Source organism: Cheilinus undulatus, linkage group 9 (genome assembly GCF_018320785.1).
Source record: "Cheilinus undulatus linkage group 9, ASM1832078v1, whole genome shotgun sequence".
Classification (NCBI taxonomy): domain Eukaryota; kingdom Metazoa; phylum Chordata; class Actinopteri; order Labriformes; family Labridae; genus Cheilinus; species Cheilinus undulatus.
The window spans coordinates 41,314,264-41,336,449 of record NC_054873.1 but is presented as its reverse complement, the minus strand read 5'-3'; the positions used below and the strand labels follow the sequence as shown (position 1 = coordinate 41,336,449).

Below are 22,186 nucleotides of genomic sequence, written 5' to 3'. Positions count from 1 at the left end.
GTATATATACTAAAAGTGAAAGTAACTAAAACAGAATTGTGGTCTCTTTGGCCTTTTTTTATGTTCTTGATTTGAGGCCATAAATCCTTTTTAAAAAAGTGTTTAGAAGTCCAGAGGAAATGAAAACTGTACTTTTTTTTGGTCAGTGTACATGAGTTAAATCAGATTTATTTTCACAAGCAAAAAGGGAAACACAGCAAATGCGCAAAATAAAATCATACACCAACTTACAAATCAGGTGTTCAATCAACAAGACTAGTTTATGGCCGACTGCAACTCTCTGGGATGTCACTGAAATGCCTGACTGAACTTGTGTGACTAGTATAGAGTGATTTAAAACATAAAGTCCTGTCTGCAGCAAACAGCCAACCTGACATGCCAGAGACGGTCTCAGATATCCATGGCATGGATATATTTCACACTCATCTGGGAAAACTCCCATAGAAAGCGTGTGGAAAAGGCAGGGCTTTTAAAATAATTCTTGGAAGGTAGTTGGAGGAATGTTCTGTCTGTCACATCCATGACGGGCCAATCAGACAAGAGAAATTGACGTACTGTGCATGCAGGGAGGCCACCGCTGCCGTGTTTATGGCAGAGCTTCTCGTTGAATAAAATTGATGCCAAGGCTGCTCAGGAGAGGTGCATAAACATCCAAGACAAGCTGCGTGGCAAAGTCTGAGCTATTCACTCCACTAGCAGCCTTCATACCAAAAGAAACCCTTTCCCCTGTAACTATCACACACTCATGCCTAAGCTGGCTGGCAGAAGAATGAAAACATCTTTTACATAATGAAAATTTTTCATAGAGAAACTTGATCCTGTTCTAGTAAAACTGACACAATGCTAAAGCTACATCAGATGCAACCACTGCAGCAGAGACAGCTTTGAGAACAACTAAACCCCGCCCACAGCACATCTCTGTATGTACGGCTCTGAAAGTAGAGTCACTCACTGCAGTCGTTCAGGCAGTCAGTCAAAACTAAATTTTATGGTCAGATTATACTGTGAGCCTCACTGCTACAAATCAGCATTTAGATTAAAGATTAAGATGGAGCTAACATGTTAGAGACCCAAGGACAAAATCTCAAATGCCCTTTAATTTCAGACACAGAAAACAGTCATAAAGCAGTTATTTTCGTTTGATTAAACATTATTTGTTAATAAACATGTCCAAAACCAAAATAATATTAAAACCAAGGTAAATCCTTTCTATTACATATCAACATACCAGCTAAGGATCACAAAGCTTAACATTTTTAAGGTGTAATTGTTCCGTAATTGTGCATGGAGAAAAGGAGAGAAACCTTTTAATCAACATAAAAAATGTGAAACCTAAAAATGATTGTATACACAATGCTCCCTTAAATAAAAAATGTCTCAATTCGAAGCATCTTTCTGGAGTAATTCCCTTTTGCAATGGTTGTGAAAAAGAAAAGATGATAGATTAAGGTGCTAAAACATGGCAATTACAGCAATGATAAATTCATCACAGGGTTAGATTGTGATTAAAAATTAAAAAATGAGAGTATGAAGTTTAAACCTGCTATATGTTATTTATCTACATCGCTACAGTTGTCTAAAGGAGACATATCATTGGCAGTAGAAGGTCAGGACATTCTCCTGGTTTCCTCTGACCATCAGGACTGGAGGTCTGAAGTCACGTGACAAGAAGTCAAGCCATGCCAGGTAGAGCGTACTGGGACATACCCCTCTCCTGCCCACAGGCATGGTACTGTTAGGACAAACACATTCACACGCAGTAAGGTTGCATGCTTGTGACCAGTTTGGCCAGTTAAATGCCTAAATTTAAGTCCAACACATCCACAGTTGAAGGCCTATAAAGCAATGTGGGAGTATGGTTGGTGCAGTTTGCTGTGTGTGATTTAATTGCAGTTATTATCGGTCATGTTCTTAAACAGCCGTCAGTGAAGTTAAATAGTCGTGTACTTACATAACAATCAGAGCTGCCTCTCTGGAATAATCCTGGAGAACCTCATTCAAGTGGATCTGATGAAGAGACTGAAACACATGAGGAAGTTTTCATATTTTAGCAAAGGAAGATGGAGAACAAAAAGGTTAGCATTGTTTCTTCCTCTTTTATTCTATACTTATTTGAATACATGTTTCAGGTTTAACAGTGTGTTTCCATCTTCATGGGTCACACCTTGGCCTTGTTCCTCTCCATATCCTGGTCAGTGATCATCCATGGCTCCTCCTGATGCCTGGGAGTCCCAGAGTCAGGGTCCTGTTTGGGGTTTGATTCCAGCCTGAAGCAACCCACCATGTTCTCAAACTGATGAACACTGGGACAGACAGAGACACACTGTGATTACAGATAACTGAGGTCAGTAAATAATTAAAGAAAAGTGAGAGTTCATGAATTTCCTCCTTGTATGATGGGTATTTAATATTCTAGCAGGTATTGAGTCCATACAGGATAAAAGTCTGTGTTCAGGGGAAAAAAGAGAAAAAATCTTTACAATCCTGTAACCCATCAGCAACCATATAACAATATTAAACAATTACAATATTAAATCATGAAAAAAAAATATCCACACTCAACATTACCTCTTAACTCCAAACTAATTCTTGTTTCTTAATCTAACATTGGCAATGTACAGAGAAGGGAGTCTCTGCCAGGCATTTATCATCCACTGTCTACACTGAGGCTACCTTTTTACCCCTAAAGGCTGTATCATTGTCAGAAAATAGCAGATGAGATTGCATTCTCAGTGGTGCATACTCCTAAATATCTTTTAAGCCTTGAGCTGAGCAAAGTTTTTATATTTTGGGATTGAACCCCCAGCTCAACACTGAAATATTATTCTTTGTCAATATTTGTGCTTTAGTGAATTTTCATTAGGACTGTTAGTATTAATGCCCTCATTAAAAAAGATTAGGTTGAAAAATAACAACTACATTTTTTAAAATCATATTCTATTTTGTCCCTGTAGGCCGGTGCCATGCTGTTAAGCGAGCAGCTGGATGCCACTTCATTACATAGTGTCCTCTGGTCCAGTGAAGGAGACAAAAAGACTACTGCATCTTTAAATGTCTCATCGTACTTCAAACACTCGCAGAGAGCTCAGTGGACAAATGAAAAGTAATGTGCATCTTCTAAAGCCAAAGACTGCACTCTTTACCATCACCTCTAGCAATTATTATCTACTTTATGATCCATTGTAGGTTATCTTTCCATGGTTAGCCACTGTTGTACCTCACCAAAGTTCCTAATATTCTTTCTAAATAAAATTAGGTTTTTAGCCAAACAGTCATACAGTACTCTTTAAGGAGAAAGACATTTAAAATTACAAATTAAAAGCATGTAAAAAAATCAGTAGAATGATAGTTAACCCTGACTGGGATACCTACACAGAGAAAACAACTAGACTGGAGATGTATAAACACTAACACATCAACCAGAGATCACTGAACTTACAATGAGTCATTTTGTACATGCACTCCTGCATGTATTGTTACGTTTAACAGTGTTAAACACTGAGTTACAAAGAATAATGACTTTAGAGCTGTCTTCTACTTCTATGTCTGCTGTTAATTGGAAAAAATAAATAAAAAAATAGGATTATAAAGTGTGTTTGCATTTTTTATTCCTACATCAAAAAACTGGTACTTCACCCTTGAAAGCCAACTGTAAAATATTTGATAAGCACTTTTTTGAAACCTCTAGCTGATCAAAATTATTAACAATTTCCTAAAAAAAACTTTTGCATACAATCATATAAATGATAAAAATGCCCTCCAGTGGATTATTAGTTTCAAACAATTCCTAATGTATCAAATGTGGTACAAAAATGTATATGTGAAATTGTATGGCCTTATTTCTTTTTCTGGATTTCAGTTAAATAAACATCTCATTTCCACATTTCCAAAAAAAAAGAATTTTCTGAATATTATTTGAGGTATCAGGCTTTAAAGGGTTAACATTTTCAAGATAATTTTACATTAAAAAACCAGTGCAAAGATGCATTTGAGACGAATAATCACATTTTCACAGAGGACTAGAAAAAATATAACTTAATCTCTCAAGCATAAATTTCCCAATTTTTTAATGTAACTATATTTTTAAAGTGTTTTTTTTAACTTTTAATTTAAATACTGTAATCACAGTAGAATAACCCTTCTCCTCAAATGCACCTCTATGCTGTTTAAATGTAAACTTTCTCATTTAATTCATGTACATCTGCCACCATCACATATTTCATCATTTTGATCACGTTTAGTATCCTTGCACACCGTGCAATCTTAATATTAGTGCACACTGACTTGTACACATTAGTAAAAATGAAAAAGGTTATAAATTCACTTCAATCAATTAGGCCAGTGCTTCCCAAAGTGTTGGCCAGGGTCCATCGAGGTACTATAGGTGTTCCTGAAGTGGTCATTTACGTTAAATGAAAATTAAAATAATCAAAAAAATGCTCATGAATTAAATCAAGTTTTAGATGATCATAGAATTCTTGATTACATGTTATTATTTTGGGTCTAAGAAGTAACAAAACACAACCAGAAGTTTTAACTCATGTCACATTTTTATCATTTATTTTGTGTGATGTGTACAACTGGTGTCATGGTTTAACTGGTGTTGGACTAACTGGTGACACTCCTGTTAAACACTCTACTATGTCACACATTTTAAGAAGTAGTGAGTGTCTTTGGAGTCATTAAAACTACTTAGGAAAAGTATTCTGGGCAACAATGTATGTTTTCAGATATAAATACTAAACAAAAAATTAAGGTGACTTAACAGATGCTCGATTAAAACAAAATGACAGTGGCTCATTAATTGTTCTTTGTGACCTTACAAACACTTTCCAAAAATGTTGATGTATCTAAAACCAAAGCATTTGCATTGAAATTCCCTGTTTGTGAAAGAAAAGTATGAAAGATAACAAGTAAATACTTGAGTCTTATGTTATGGTTATACAAGGGTCTGTGGCCCAGAAAGATTTTTAGGTCTCAGATTGGGCCACAGCATACCAAAGTTTGGGAAAGGCTGAGTAAGGCTTTTAAATATTCAAATTAAGATTTTTAATTTGTGGTGTCTATTTAATTTTAATTTCTAATGTTTAATTCCAGTACATTAAGAACAAACGTAACCATAGTGGAAATTTCTTGTCTGTCCAAGCATACTTGGCCAATGAAACTGATTCTGATTTCCAACAGACTTAAAAATTTGTTTTGAAATACAGAATTATTACATTTTAGAAATGCAATTGCAATGTTGATTTATCACAATTTACTATAGATTTTCAGTGATTAACCACTGTTTAAAAAATGAATTGTTTCACAGTTCTAATTTTCTCAGGAAAATTAGCCTCATTAGCCTTACTTCCCAGCCTGAGGGTTCTGGTAGATATCAGGAAGCACTTCAACATCATGGAAACCAAGGCGAAACTTCTTGATCAGAGCCAAAACTCTGTAAAGACAAAATTGGCATAAAGTAATATTTTTTAAATTTTATTGTTGCATTAAAATCTTGTATTATTTTTAACGCAACAGTAATACATAAGATAAGAGGAAAGTGTTTACTCTTGTCTCTGCTCCTCCCTCTTGTCTGATTCTCCTCCAACAAACACTCGGACCTTACATGAAGCCCAACGCTTCCTTCGAGTCAGGAGATAGGGCAGCAGCAGGGTCAGACCTGGTAAACCACGGACACATAAACAGACTCAGAGAGAAGCAAAGGCATGATGCCTGTGCTATTTTTTAACCCAAATAAATAAATGATTGATGGATAGAAGGACAAACAATCAGACCTCCGTCATCAGACAGCCAGTAAACATCGATAGTCTTTTTTCCTTGTTTTTTCTGGAACACAGTTTTAGGCTGAGAACTCCCTTCAATGGAAACAGCAGCTTTGGACACACAGACATGAGCTGTATTGTAGCTGTAGCTTAAAGACATTAATTGATAAGACTTGAAGGTACTGGAGTACAAAATATTCAAACATATATTATTCTCTTTCTTTCTGTTTTAACTCAGGTCAAGTCTACTTGTCACATTTTTTGAATCTTTGCAGAGATTAATAATTTTGATGAATACAGATATACATACATGTGGTACTTGTCTGAACACTAGAAAGGGCAGAAATGGTGCTTATGCTCTCTGGTCCTGCACTGAAGGCTGGATTAACTGAAACACAAAGAGGCACGTTTGTCTAGAAAATGTATTGTTATCATGAACGTCAACGGATGAATATAGACTCAGTTTTCCAACACGGCCTTTGTTAACATCCAACAAACCGATAGATACTGTGACAGCAGTCAATGCTCAGTGATGATGCAAAACCAAATCACTCCATTGTTTACTAATTTGAAATCCAGCCCTCACCATGTGATTGGGATGGACAAGAGACATCGAGTCCTTCCTTCATTCTCAGCACGCACACGCCAAACTGAAGGTCAAAGGCATCACTGAAACACACATGGTTGCGATAATGAGATCTGGGATTTGTAATCATTATCAGACTGGTTGGTAGTAATTCTTTAGACATAAACAATAAGTGGTTGTTAAACCCTCTCTGTACTCACTGCAGTATTCCTATATAGCTGTGTGCAGCCTGAGGTGTGTCAGTGCGCCAGTCTGACTTAAAACCCATCAGCAGGACATTAGGCTTCATGCGGCCCAAGCCTGCCCCCTGGTGGACAGAAAAGGAACCACACAGTAATAATGTAGTGTCACCACATTCAGGGAGCTATGAAGTTGTTTCTGTGCAAATGAAAGAAGCCACTGATGACATCAACTTGGGAAGTATAGTATGTTAAATGACAGTGATACTGATGGAGACATTTAAAGATAAAAAAAAAAAAATCACACACACACATTTAGTTAAACAAATGAAGTGAGATGGAAGGAGATTGGTCTGTGAAGACTTGGGTTGGAAATCAGAGAGTTATGGATCAAGTCATGGAAAGACCAAGTCTGGAAATCAGTCTGGTAGCTGGAGAGATGACACTTCCTCTCCTGAGTACCACCTGTGTGCCCTTGAGCAAGATACCAGACTCCTAACCACTTGGGCATGCTCATTCATGGTCAGCTGCTCTCACTTATAAGCCTGGATTAAGCAAGCAAAGCATAGCCTTACAACAAGCAGGCATGTGAGACGGGCCACTGTCCCACAAGCTTTGTTATCTGGAACAACTAAAATTCACTGCCTTTATTCTAGCCAAACAATCCTTCAGTATGTGGACTGCAGGAGAGAGGGATCAGACAGATAACCTGTGAGAGAATGACCTGCTCTTTTGTTGTTCATTAGCATAGAAGATAAAGGTAAGGATAAGGTGTTAGTAATCCCACCTGTAAAAGCATGTTGACTCCTGATCGTAGCTCTGATGCCACCACTCCTCTGTAGAATGACTTCACCTTTCTTTGGTTTAACCAGGATACATGACTGTCACTGTTAGCATCATCCACTGCTGATGGGAAGGGATCAGCCTGACATGGTCAGATACAAAGAAAAAGTCATGCATCATACATATACAGTTGGGAGAAAAAGTATGTGAACCCTTTGGGATCTCTTGGATTGCTGCATAAATTAGTCATAAAATGCATTCTGATCTTCATCTAAGTCACACCAATAGACAAACGCAGTCTGCTTAAACTAATACCGCACAAAAAATTATATGTTTTCATGGTTTTATTGAACAAAACATGTAAAAATTCACAGTGCAGAGTGGAAAAAGTATGGGAACCCCTAGGCTAATGACTGGTTGACCCTCCTTTGGCAGCAATAACCTCAACCAAACCTTTCCTGTTGTTGCAGATCAGACCTGCACAACGGTCAGGAGGAATTTTGGACCATTCCTCTTACAAAACTGTTTCAGTTCAGCAATATTCTTGGGATGTCTGGTGTGAATCGCTTATTTGAGGTCATGCCACAGCATCTCAATTGGGTTGATGCTTTGGGTCGTTGTCCTGTTGCATCACCCATCTTCTTTTCAACTTTAGTTGGCGGACAGTTGGTCATAAGTTTTCCTGCGAAATGTCTTGATAAACTTGGGAATTCATTTTTCTGTCAATGACAGCAGTCCGTCCAGGCCCTGAGGCAGCAAAGCAGCCCCAAACCATGATGGCCCCTCCACCATATTTCACAGTTGGGATGAGGTTTTGATGTTGGTGTGCTGTGCCTTTTTTCTCCACACATAGCGTTGTGTGTCCCAAACATCTCAATTTTGGTTTCATCTGTCCACAGAATATTTTGCCAGTAGTGCTGTGGAACATCCAGGTGCTCTTTTGCAAACTTCAAATGTGCAGCAATGTTTTTTTGGACAGCAGTGGCTTCCTCTGTGATGTCCTCCCATGAACTCCATTCTTGTTTAATGTTTTACTTATTGTAGATTTGTCAACACAAATGTTGGCATGTGCCAGAGATTTCTGTAAGTCTTTAGCTGACACTTTAGGATTCTTCTTTACCTCATTGAGCATTCTGCGTTGTGCTCTTGCAGTCATCTTTACAGGACGACCACGCCTGGGGAGAGTAGCAACAGTGCTGAACTTTCTCCATTTGTAGACAGTCTGTCTTACCGTGGACACATGAACATCAAGGCTTTTAGAGATACTTTTGTAACCCTTTCCAGCTTCATGCAAGTCAACAATTCTTGATCGTAAGTCTTCTGAGAGCTCTTTTGTGCCAGGCATGGTTCACATCAGGCAATACTTCTTGAGAACAGCAAACTCAAAACTGGTGTGTTTTTTATAGGGCAGGGCAGCTTTAACCAACACATCCAATCTCATCACATTGATTGGACTCCAGGTTGGCTGACTCCTGGCTCCAATTAGCTCTTGGAGAAGTCATTAGCCTAGGGGTTCGCATAATTTTTCCACCCTGCACTGTGAATTTTTACATGTTTTGTTCAATAAAACCATGAAAACATATAATTTTTTGTGCGGTATTAGTTTAAGCAGACTGCGTTTATCTATTGGTGTGACTTAGATGAAGATCAGAACGCATTTTATGACCAATTTATGCAGCAATCCAAGAAATCCCAAAGGGTTCACATACTTTTTCTCCCAACTGTATATGTATGTAGTTTTCCTTAAATAAAGATCAAACCAGAGATATGAACTCCACAGGGTAATGTGCATGTTAAGTTGTACTCACAGTGATCACATTACTACACATCATGAGACTGAGTCTCTTTGTGAAACAGCTTACGAGATCCACCAGAGCTGGACGACTGCTGGGTGGACCTGTTAGCACCAAACACTGAGGCCTGATGGGAGAGCAGAAATCACTGATATGTTTTGTGTTCAGTCCCGAGCTTCTGCAGAAATACACACTCAGTTGTTTATCTTTAAGGTGGGCTGTCCTTGTGAACAGTTCAGTTTTATTTGGCTGTGCGGACATTCAAGTGGCCAACGAGGATCCTGACTTTGAGTTGATTATTTGCTTTAGGGCCTTGTTTACACCTTGCTTCATTTTCTGTCTTCGTTTTCAAATAGCTCCACGTGCAGACGGCAGTATTTTAAAAGCAATCCCCATGAACATGATAATGTGTAACATTTTTATCATACACAGGTGCATGGCTCTTCTTTTTCCATCTGTGCTCATAAGCAGGAAGTGCTGTGCTTTAAGAAAATCCATGAGGAATTAGGCAGTAGGAGTTAAGTTTTGTCCCTGGAAAATTAATTATTCTCAGCAGATATCTTCATTTAAACAAGACTGAGCTAGTTAAGAATTTTGGTGTTTATATGAGCTGGGAAATTTCCCTGCCAAGCTATGGTGGTGTTGACAGTGATTATCATAATGATTGATGAAAAGAAGAATGATGAAATTGTTTCCAAAATTAAAAGCATGACTTTATCCAACTAAACTGGCATTTATTGCCCTCAAACCGAGAATGGTATTTCCCCTTTTCACATTTATCTGTTTGCAATGTTCTTAATCCAGCTGTCTGTGACTTAACAAGCTGAATCACAGGTAACTACACCAGACAACTTGGTTCAAGCTGCAATAGCGTGGTTCAAACTGTTGGGTCACTCACACGTGGCAATTGACTGCAACCGTAATGAACGTGTGCATGTTCAGAAAGTGTCGTATTTCCCATCTACACAGAGACAGAGGTGGGAGCGTTTTGAGACTTTTCACCCTGGAGCTTGGTTCCAAATTGTTCTGTTTTCAGGCAACGAAATGCTGTTTTGTGTAGACAGACGGCCATAATGCAACAAAAGTTTTGTGTTTTCACCTGAAAATGACCTTAGATGTCTTCAAACATTATTTCCTCACCAGATATGACTACAACTTGCATTCATATAAACATCAGAGTCTGGCCTCAAAGCATATGCTCTCTTTGCTTTTCTTTCAGATTGTTAGATGACAATACCACTATTTAGGTTTGTGAAGAATTCTTAGCATAAAGATTGTAAACAGAGGAAGACTACAGTTCTGTCCTAAAAGAGAGAAAGAAGGTACCATAAAGAATGACTTGAACTCTCCAATTAATGCCTTTAGCGATCATTTATCCCCTTGTCATATCATTAAAATTTTAAAACTTGAACTTAAAACAACTACACACTTTAAGCACTCATAAATTATGTCATGATTACAACTGCTGCTGTCATGACCTCAGGAAAGCTGACTAACATTACAAAGACTCAATCAGTTAACATCCCAGAGAGATGCTTTGAGTGGGTCTATGGTGTTTAAAGGGCCCACTGAGATGGTTGATAATAGTTGAAATAAGGGATGCACATGATCAGCTGGCTAAATGATTAAATCCAGATCCCTTTGTCATCAGCATTACAATTATGACTTAATTTAACTAATTCTTAACATTTTTTATAAGTTCAGGCCAACAATCACTATCAAACACTCCATCTAAACTGTATCCGCTTTCCACCAGTAGACACTGTGACTGTTTTTGATGACTACTTCTTCTCTGACTCAGTGCTCTTTAATTGGAACAAACAACTGCTTACTGCTAGGTCTGATAGCATGTTTTAGGAACAGCATGGTTTAGCACTCTTTTGATCTTGACAATGGGGATAAAGTTGTTCAGAGGTTGTGTGAGGATATTCTCACATATAACTGAAGCTTTGAGTGACAGTATGCAGCTCAGGAAAGAGCTGCAAAAAGGATCAAAGGCCAGCACTGCTAGCGCTGCTAATGTAACATTCTGTAAATCAACTTTGCATCATTACAGTGACTTTGTTTTACTATAGCAGAGTGAAAGTGGTTGCAGAATGCATTCATGCGATGCCAGTACAATTTCCTTTAAAACAGATCAGAAATTATACACCTAAGAAATTCACCAGTTAAAATGAAAATAACTTGGCATAACCCTGATTTAGGACAGACTTCAAGTTTTTGAATGCAGATTGTTACCTGTAATTCTTAACATGGTCCTCCACGTGGTTGAGGCCTACACACTGGCTCAGAGCAATGTTGTAGGAGCTGGCCTGCACTGAGGAGCCCCAGTTTACGGCTGATTACAGAGAGAAGCAGAGTTAGGGTGGAGAAGAGGGTAAGATGTTTGTGTGGTTTTTTGTTTGTCTCACTGAGCTACCTTACCAGGCTTCTTGTAGAGTGTGTATCCCAGAAGAAGGAAGACAATGCCAAAAGCGATGAGGGCTGCCCACCAGTTCAGCAGGAACATGATGACGACACAGCAGGCAGTCCCAAGCAATGATAGCCACTTACTGTAGAACCTGAAGGATGGACGCCAACCTATAGACACACACAATAACTTAAAATACATATACACAACTGGGCCAATCACTCTATAGCCTAAACAGCAGTCATCAATTACATTTATGCAAGGGTCAGCTTTTTTTTGGTCGATGTTGTGAGGGTCACATTTAAAAAAAAAAATTAAAAAAAAACTAAACTGAACACAATTTTTGCTCAACATATATCATCACTGGTCTTGATGGGGACTTACCCTGGCCACCCAATGCTACAATAATATAAAATCTCTGAGCAGTTCCTCTCAGCATAGTCTGTTGTTAGCTGATGTCACTGCCTTCATTGATAGCTATCAGCCAGTTTTTGTTAATTGGTAAATTTCCCATATCTATCAGCCATGATGGCCTTCAGGTCATTGAAAGTATCATAATGGAGAGATTTGTACCAGAAAACAGTTAATTCAATCCCCAACTTCAGCTGTTGCTCTGATCAGAAGCTTTTTTTTTTTTTTTAAATTTGAGAGGATTGTATTTCTCATGAGCGTATGTGGCTTCAGTTCATTCCACCTACACATCCACATCATCATAAAGCAGATTTTACTTGTGCTTGCTTTTGAAGCTTAATTATAAAAACTTATAGATTTTTATCACGACTGAAATTTGGCCTGGTGGTCCATAACACAGTGGCCTATCATACAATATATGATAATATGGTGTGTTGTGGTTGGTGAAAAATATTTGCAGCAAACGAGTTTTTAATTTTGATTCACAGGCAGGAGAATTACACTCTCAAAGAGCCTGAAATGGAAAGCTTACATGGGAATAACAGCAGCTTAAATATAGAATGAACTAATGTAAGTATGTGTTTACAGAAGGTTTAAGTTGTGTGTCTTTTGTTTGATAAGTTTGTTAAGATAACTTGTTTTTTATTAGAATTTAAGAAAACTAAATAAATAGATGTGCACAGTGTCAAACTTAAAAGGGCATTAATGTCAGACAGTAGAAAAAAAAAATAATAATAACCACAAGTTTGTCCTCATTCTTACATGTAGACAGAGTAAGGCAACAGAAACATTTCAGTTCTAAAATATGAGTGTTTGTTTCTGCTGTACCAATCCCCGACCACTACTCAGTGCCCAACCGGAGCAGCAAACAGAGCTTTATGGACAGTGGCAGCTAATACTCTTGGCTGAATATTTACTAAAAATGTCTGACAGGTAGATCTCTGTAAAATTCATTCAGCGTAGGGTTATATCTGATGAAACTGTTTCAGTCTAAATTGTTTCAGGGTTGTTTTAATAGTTGTAAGGCTTAGAAATAAGATCGTAAAGCACCATCATACATTTTTTCCTCACATTTTCTAAATTTAATGATATTCTTCGGGCCAGATGGGAAGCTGTGAAAGGCCAGATGTGGCCCTCATGACGCCAGATCATGATTACTGCCCAGTAGCCTTGAACTTAATTTGGAGTTTGTGCATTTTCTACCTTTCTTGCTTTTTTTTTTGTTGAATTGATAATCATTTGTGCATTTATCTGATACATCCATGAATACCATATGTCCTATTTCTGAGCTTTCTTTTACCTGGTGAGTTGGTGATCGAGGCATGGAAGCAGCTGAAGTTGATCAGAGCGTAGGAGCAGAGGAAGAAGTTGGAGATGATCGGTGCGATGGTGTTTAACTCAGCTGGTGAAGAGAGAGTGGATGGAGAGAGAAAGAGATTAGCTTTTCTAGATTACCTTTTCATATTCTATCTTGATTTTCAGCACTACTTATGTATTAATGGAGGGACTGTCCAAAGCTATGTTGTATTCAGGTAGACAATGTGATCACGAGGGGTTAAGAAGGAACCCCCCTGTAAATGCTCCATTAGTTAATCTGACTAATGAGAGCTTCACTTTTTTCATGCTGTATTAGTGCTGCATTATTTCAAGGAAAATGCAAAAGCAACATTTTCTGATGCTGCTACAAAAATTAAGTATAAAGTATAAATGCGAAGGCATTCTATGGTTATGTTAAGGAGGGATTTTTGATTTAGGGAAATACTGATGAATTAACACAACTAGCTATTGGATGAAGACACAAACACCAGTTCATAGCAAGTTAACTGAATCCTGTGAAATTACCCTGCTGTTTAAAATTAATCACTGTTTAAAGCAGGAAAGGAAAGCAAGAAATCATAATGACAGCTTTTACTGATTATTGTCTTGTTAGAGTTTGTATAGGCAAACTGTAAACAAATTTATCAGCAATTTCTCTTACAACCACCATTTCCTTACAAAGGTAAATAGTGGTGCCAATAAAATTAACAGGATTTGTCACTGCACTCCTGCCTGCAGCATTAATAAGTATGTTTGCATATCCCAACTAGCTGCATCTCATTTCTTATCGTTATTGTCTAAACTCCAATCAGTTCATTTTGATGTCTGCTTATTTTTCTAGTTTCCAGACCCTGATTTCCAGACAACATTCTCAATTAAAAAGTTTGAGGACATTCCTCTTTTCACTAAGACTGTAATTATTCCCACTCTTGTTAGTCATCTGCGGAGGTCAGAGGGTCTCACCGATGAGAATGAAGCAGACAGCAATGATGTATGCCAGCAAATAGCTTCTGAGCGGCTCATCATTCTTTCCATAACCTTTGCCAAAGAAGCCGATTAGAGGGTAGAGTTTGTCCTTGCACAGACACTAACAGAGAAAAATATCAAACAAAACAAAATAAATATTTCATCATTACTTCTGACAAAAAAGGCAGGGATTATTTTGTTTAAACTGGATAGAAGGAAGGAAAGGGTTCCAAATATTAAAATAAATGCTGAGTGTATACATTTTAAGACAGTGTGTTATATTAAATATGTCTGTTTTTGTGTGTGTTTGTACCTGAAATACTTTGGGTGCAGACACCAGACAGGCTAAAGCAGAGGAAAGTGTTGCTCCAAATATACCAGCAGTGATGAGAGGGGCGAAGGCCGACACCATACTCATCGACTACAGACAAACAAACACACTGTTTAGTTATTTGGCTCATCTCTTTCTTAGGGGAGAAATTGTGTCTGACTGTCTACAAGGTGACCTACTGTCACACTGTTTTATAAATAGAGTGGGAGACTGATTGACTCATTCATCCAACATTCATATTGATTCTATGCTGTCAGATGTTTTTACTGTCTATTTTCCGCTTCTGATGGCCCAATGGCAACACAACATAAATGCATAGTTTTGGAAATTGTATAGCCCAACTCACACCAGAGATCTGCTCCTCTGGTCACCAAGCTTTGGTCTGAACTGGGCTGTGGAGGGCTTTATTTAGTACTAATAGTCCTACAAGGCTTCACATTAAAAAAAAAGTGTAATAACCAATGGGTTCATCATCCTCTAATGGGTTCTTGATGCCTCTGGGAAAGATGGGAATATATATATACTTCCAGCAAAGCCAATGTTAGTGCAATGTTAAACATCTTCCAGACAAAATTTCCTTTTCCATTTTGGCTTCTGTGTAGTTTTCTTTATCCATATTATCCTAAAATTAGAGCCATTTATTTGATAGTTCCATGGTACAATGCACCTAAGTTTCTGACTTTGTCTGTGTACAGATTATTTACGTTTATGTAGATAGGTAAATAGAGATTAGGTTGAGTAAAATCACTAAAGGATGTGTCTGGAGTGCGTGTGAGTTTGTGCTGACCTGATAGTAGTTACTGATGCCGTAGGTGCATGTTTTATTGTTGATGCACTCAGTGAAGTCCCATCCATACTGACAAGGTAAACCAACACAGTTGTTGCTGGAGAAGCTCAGTGACAGGGTGTCATTTAACCGGCCAGAAGCATCACGGACCACACAAGATGCTGAAGGACGAATAGATAAACACATGAGAGAATAAATATTATAACTAGAAATTTAACCCTGGCATATATGAAAATGTGCAGCTTTTTGGCAGATTGAGAATTGCATTTAGATTTTTTCATGCATGTTTTAATATTTTGTAGTACTTGCATATGATTGAAATAAAAAAAGTCATTGAATTGTAACCTTCGTTTGACAGAGAATTTAAGATTTTTTTCTTTTTGACTGACACATGTTTACATCTTGCAATAGCAGCATATCCAACCACCCATCCATGCAGCCATCCATCCATCCATCCATCCATCATGCATCCATCCAGACGGACATACATGCATCCAACCGACCATCCATTCATCCATGCTTGCATCCATGCATTCCTATGGCATGCATGCATCATCCATCCATCCATCCAACCATCCAACCATCCATCCTAGTTAAGATTGTTGTCACAACAGCAAATAAAATCATCTCTATGAATTGGCTAAAGACTGGTACACTAAACCACAAACAGTGGCTATCCATCCTTTTGTCATTAAAATTACTCAAGAAATCTATTTGCACTCTACCTGTCAAGATTCAGAGAGTATATACAGTGAATTTCAAACTTGTTGTAATATTTGCTTTGTTTTTGCACTTCTATCCCTTTACATTCTTGCCAGATGTGAAGATATTCCCTGAGGGTTATTGTGTTCATAGGAATGGGACGGCTGTGCTTAAATTGATCATCAAGATCTAACAAGTCCATCCCTGTCTCAGCGTGATGGTTTAATGCAAATTAAAGAACTTAAATCAAGGTGTTCCTAAGACTCTTGGCATTCAGAGGGATGGATCTGACCACAGGGACTGATGATCAAACCTAAAGCACAAAGCCTCCAGTCAAAGATGCTGATCTAACATGGATGCTAAGGTATTCCTCATTAAAATAAAATCAGCATGTTTTCTCTCTCTGTAATTTAGATATACAGTACCGATTGTAGCTGTGATGATGAGGTAAGAGATGGTGGTCCAAAATATTGCCATCAGTGTTCCTCTGGGGATGGCCACTGTTGGATTCTGGGAGGGGGAGGACATAGGAAAAGACTCTGGGCTTCATGGGGTACAAATAAATCATACATTCTATAAACAGAACATTTGTTTAAATCGGTGTGAAAACAGGATGGGGTGGATTGATTTCAAATGAAAAAGGCTGCATTAAGCATCAAGGCAGAAAGGAAAACTACCTTACCTTCAGATCTCCTGAGATGTTAGCTCCTGCCAGGATGCCAGTGGCAGAGGGGAAGAAAATTGAGAACATGCCAAAGAAGCTGCCCTCTTGTCCTCGCCAGTTGGGCACAAAATTGGCAGCAAAAATATCAGCTGTTGAGGGTGAAATAAAAAATATTTCACTCTTCTTTTCTATAAAAATGTTGGTATTCCTTGTTTACTTTTGAAAATGCAAAAACCTCCTCTACAGCAATGGAAAGTCTCACAGTTTTACTAAGATTCTTTTAAACTATGGCTGTAAAGGGACTGCATAATCACCTTTGTAGCTAAAGAAGCCCTTAGCTTGTTTCTGTGGTGAGGCAGGGATGGCTGTTCCCACAATGTAGCTGGCAAAAGACACCATGATGACCAAGAAGAACAGAACTTGAGCCTGAGGGTGTAAAATTATAAAATCAATAAAATGATTCATATGACAATGTTCATGAAAGATAGAGCTGCTGTCTCTCACCTAACATATGAACAGCACTGGTTAGCGTTAGGTTAAATTTAACACATTAGAATACTCCGTTATGTAGCCTACTGTATTTCTGCAGTGCCAAATATTAACACTACCCATCCACATGTCAGTGGTGAAAACGATACAGCGACCGCAAGTCTGCCTTTGAATGTGTAGACTCTACTGTCATTGTACAGCCTAGTTTACAGCCCATAGTCTGTACGTAACTCAGTAGCCTGATATCACCACAGAAGTAGAAGCTTTTACAGCTCTTTAATATGATCAAAATCTAAAAAACAAACTGCGTTGAGGCATGCAGAATCCCACAAACGCTGTGCGTAATAACAGTGCATGATTGGAACGGCTACACAGCTGATACGGTGAAAACAATACAACAAGAGCTTCTAAAGTTAAGTTTCACCATGATGGTGGTCTTGTCCCTTTCATCCAAAATCAAACATAGAGGGGATAATTACCTCTGCCAACGTGGTTATGTGATCAGGTGGGTTTGTTCGTTTGTTCATTAGTTTGTTTGTTCGTTCGTTTGTTTGTTTGTTTGTTAGCATCATAACTCAAAGAGCCATGGACAGATTTTCATGAAATTTTCAGGAAATGTCAGAAATGGCATAAGGGAGAACTGATTAGATTTTGGAACTGATGCAGATCACCGTCTGGATCCAGGAATTTTTTTAAGGATTCTGTACTATTGGGAGATAGGACTAATGGCAGAGGTCTGCGCTGATACCACTTTACACCAGGAGATGGCGGACATGATAAAACTTATTCAAAGTTTTGGACTTTATAGAGTTTTAAAGACGCACGCCTGGTCGAGGAGACGAGTTGGAACGTAACAGAGAGAAAGACAGCGAACTGTAGCGAGAATACTCACAATGCTGGGAGGAACAGAGGAACATTCGCCCACTGCCATGACTTCCAGTCGTCCAGTGAGACCATGGGTGCTTCCGCCATGACAGTCCACATGTAGCGAAGCCAATGCTTTGCCTCAACGTGTCTCCACCCCACCGGGGAGGGAGTAATTGACTAATTAGATTTTGGGACTGATCCGGATCACCTTCTGGATCCAGGAATGTTTTTAAGGGATTCTTCACTACTGGGAGATAGGGCTGATGGTGGAGGCCTGCGCTCTCTGAGTGCTTTTCTAGTTCTACAGTGCATTGCTGTCCTCTATGCCATCTCGTTAGCTCGTTAAACTAGCAATGCGTGCGCACTGACACAGCTATGTTTACGTTCCGCTGGCACGGTGCGTGCCAACTTGCATTAAGAAGAGACAAAAGGACAAACAGTGCAGATGCTTGGTGGAGCTTCTTTATTTTTATTTCTATTTGTGGGCAAAGAAGAGAAAGGAAATAGGGATTTTTTTTCTTTCAGTAACGGATTACTTTTATGAAAAAGTAATTGGATTACTTGAATTATAAAACTAATGCTTAAGTTACTCGTTAGAACAACAACAAAAGAATACTCTAACGGATTACTTTGTAACACGTTAGCCCCAACACTGCATATGAATTTATTATGGTTGGATTATGGATAAACACGGCTTTTAATACTTAGAACAACCATGATGCACTATATGAATATGAATATTTACTTAGTTCCTATTTTAGGAGGAAGAATCACTGTTTACCATCGTTTCATTTGTTTGGAAATGCTCACCTTGGACTCCCACGCCATGCCAGCCATAGAGATGCCAAGTAGACATGTGACAGTGATGATGCCAATAATTCGGATGTCATTGGTTCTGTCCACCATGGAGGCTCCGTGCTCCTGAAGGGAAAAGAAGTATGGCAAAAATGTAAGTAAAAACAGTTATTCAGTCTCCTCAGTGTACTGTAGCCTATCAAATGAAACTGATCCTTCACATACTCGCATGAGGTCTGTAACAGTCTCAGCAAAGCCCACTGTGTGCATGGCAACAGCTACAGCATTAGCAAAAGCAAAAATCAGACCAATGGATCCACCCAGCTCTGGACCAAGACTGCGGCTGATCAGGAAGTAGGTTCCACCTTAAGACGAGAGGAGAGAGGCAGTGTCAAATATGCATTGCTTGAAATTTTGGAACCATAAAAGAAAACCCAGGACATACACTCAACTCAGATACAGTTAATACTGTATGTTTTGTTTCTTCATAGTAGTTAAAATTTGCATTTATGTCTGAGCATACAGACCTCCTTTGACCTTTCCATTGGTAGCAATTGCTGAGGTGGAGAGACCAGTGATCCCAGTAATACAGGAGGACAGCAGGATAATCACCCAGGTCAGACCTAAAACATAAACACAAGAAGAGAGCAAAACAGAATACCAATGAGTTGTTTTAAAGTTGCCTTGTAAAGTTATAACTATGTTGCATGGACAGAGCATTTGAAAAGTGGATAATTACATTGGAAGTTTTATTTGACTTACCTACACCAGCTTGAGCAGTGATCCAAGGCAGCCTCAGGTACAAGATCACCCCCCAGATATTTAACATGCAGCGGATCTGAAAAAGGCATTAGGATGCATGCTAGACATAAAGGATGGGTTTTCTGTTTTTGGTATGTTTCTAACTTTGCAGGCTATACAATTTCTCTCTCGATCCCACCCTCTCCATGAAAAATTGCTGCATCCAGATGTGCATGCCTGATTGAGACCTATCTGCAGACAGTGCTGTGATCGCAGCCAAAGGAGCAACTACTAAATACTGACTTGAAGAGGGTGAATGTTTATGCAGTCACTTATTTTACATTAGCTATTTTTATTTAAATGGCATTACTTTTTCAAAATTTGTTTTCACTTTGCCATTAAAGAGTTTTATGTTTTTTTCTGTCAAAAAGGCAAAATTATTTTTACTATGATTGATTTATAAAATTGATAAAACGGTTAAACATCCAAGGTGGTGAATACTTTTTTAAGCACTGGATACCTTTGTCTCAGCAAAGTTTTGAATTCAGGACTTTTAATTCCGTTTAGCTGCACTAAGTACTGTTGCTACTTTTTGTACAGTACACTATGAGAGACCTTTTCCCAGTACTTAAATATGTGTCTATTACAAAAAGTGTCTTAAAGAAATAATACATTAGTAAAAACCTACCTTTTGAAATAGTAACTGATGGATTTTCTGTCATTTGTTAATGAAACAATACATTTCCCATGTATCCTGACATGGGATTATCAGTTAGAATTTAGACTTTTAGTTGCTAGAATTTAAAATTCAGATCTTTGCAATATTTCTCTAAAATAAAAAAAACAAACAAACCAAAACAAAACAAAACAAAAAAAACGGTTGGACTCTTGGTCTTGCTCAGAATATTTTAGAGGTGCTGAATTGAAATTTACGTGAGCTCTTGTACTCCTAAAATCATCTTAAATAACCTTTTGTCAATAATAATTGTAAAGTGTGCATGGTTATGGCAGTATAATCAAAATATGATAATCAACTGATCGTTATTATATTATCAACTATTTTGACACTTATTTGGAGAGGACTGATCATGTCAGTTTAAGAAGTTGGAGTCAAATACATTAACATTGATATCAATAGCAGATGGGACTCTGTTAATAGTGGTAGCAGTTGGTTACAGGCAGATCCACAGCAATAAGAGCTGGTCACCCAGAGGTTTTGGCCAGTTAAACACCTAATGTGCCAGATGTGACACAAAAAATATAGATGTGAAATTTTATGGAAATGTATGTATTTTTTTGTATTTTGATAGACAGTTAAATGAACATCTCAGTTCCAACAATGAGATTTTTCTGGCAATTATTTGAGTTATCAGGCTTTAAGGGGTGAAAGCAAATCATGTCAGTGTACAGGAATGACAAAAAATCCTTGGAGTCTTTTTTGGTTATACTCCCCAAACATCTGAAGGATTAAACAGGTCTGAGCTTTACTTTACCTTCCTGACAGTCCTGTTCAAAAACCCAGACTGGTGTATTTCCACCTACCATGACTCCCTGCACCCAGCCGAAGCGAGTGGGTTCAGGCGGTGGCTCCTTATGCTCCTCATCGTCAGCTTCAGAACTGTCTCCTCCTTCCATGTGTCCACCTGTTGTCTCCTCATACATGGGAGGTCTGGAGTCTTTCTAGTCAAGAAAGGACAAGAAAATGTTACTGATGTAGCAAAATATATCTATCTAAATAAACTTCTTCAAATAAAATTCATTAAAAATTTTTTACTCAGCTGAAGTCACTTAAGTACACAGTTTGTGACCAAAGCTGCATTTTCTTGTTAATGTGAAAAGAAAGCTAAGAACTGTATTCCCTGAGAGTTCTCACCTCAAAGTCTGCATGCAGCTGGTACAGAGATGGTCTGAAGCGCCTCCGCCGGCCCCACACCTCTGTGTTGGCATAGAAATCGTAGTGTGGCGGAGCATCAAGAGTCTCATAGCCAGTTTGAGCAGATCCAAGGGTAGCTTCACTACTCCTATCTCCATAACACTGGTAGTAGCCAGACTCATCAAACCCTGCTGGGGTTTTCTTCCCATTGGCTGCCGACAGAGGAAGACTGGGTCTGTATGCAGCGAGGTTCACACCACTGCTGAGCACTGGTAGCTCCATTCAGAATGGGCAGCCACAAAAGTCAGTGTCTTAATAAAGTTTGGGTAAATACAGCTATTTTCTCTCACAAGTCAGCCTGTCAAGGTGATGGAGCCATTCTGCGGTCTAGACGGATGGCGGAGGTGGATTTTATAATTGACCTTAACCAAGCAGGAAGAGCCTGGGGCCAGGTAAGGAGGCAGGTTCAGTGAGCAGTCAAACAAGACTCATTACAGGAACCTCTGAGCATGACACAACTATTTAACATCACAAGGTCAAACAAAACACCCTTTTACTATAAGCTGCCCCAGGAAATACACAAATCCAGAGTTAACATCAGAGAGGTATAAGAGCCTTGGTGTTGATTTCCAAAGACTCTCCCACTCCCATTGTCCTCTGAGTCTTTATTTCTCTGATGTGTTGAATAAAGATGCATTATATTTCACAGTACAACACACTTATTAAT

General features: G+C 38.5%; 1 protein-coding gene across 1 annotated transcript; it reads right to left on the bottom strand.

Annotated features, from left to right (window-relative positions):
- Positions 1-148: 148 nt before the first annotated feature.
- On the bottom strand, positions 149-21,868 carry slc12a3 (solute carrier family 12 member 3). Its single transcript, XM_041795259.1, has 26 exons — positions 21,460-21,868; positions 21,129-21,266; positions 19,608-19,683; positions 19,373-19,468; positions 19,071-19,210; positions 18,861-18,971; positions 17,009-17,120; positions 16,713-16,843; positions 16,456-16,540; positions 15,329-15,489; positions 14,524-14,631; positions 14,208-14,331; positions 13,228-13,329; positions 11,531-11,686; positions 11,345-11,444; positions 9,122-9,233; positions 7,318-7,455; positions 6,552-6,658; positions 6,352-6,434; positions 6,076-6,153; positions 5,778-5,876; positions 5,551-5,662; positions 5,351-5,437; positions 2,165-2,303; positions 1,952-2,019; positions 149-1,732 (listed from the first exon to the last, which is right to left on the bottom strand). Exons 1-26 carry the CDS (start codon positions 21,739-21,741, stop codon positions 1,591-1,593), a joined length of 3,087 nt encoding a protein of 1,028 aa, XP_041651193.1. The 5' UTR covers positions 21,742-21,868; the 3' UTR covers positions 149-1,590.
- Between the last annotated feature and the right edge of the window lie 318 nt (positions 21,869-22,186).

Coding starts and splice junctions, on each gene's coding strand:
- slc12a3 (XM_041795259.1), bottom strand. CDS start 21,741: ATGGAGCTACCAGTGCTCAGCAGTGGTGTGAACCTCGCTGCATACAGA. Junction 18,972..19,070: donor CTGTTACAGACCTCATGCGA/GTATGTGAAGGA, acceptor TTTTCCCTTCAG/GAGCACGGAGCCTCCATGGT. Junction 17,121..18,860: donor GCATGGCGTGGGAGTCCAAG/GTGAGCATTTCC, acceptor TTACACCCTCAG/GCTCAAGTTCTGTTCTTCTT.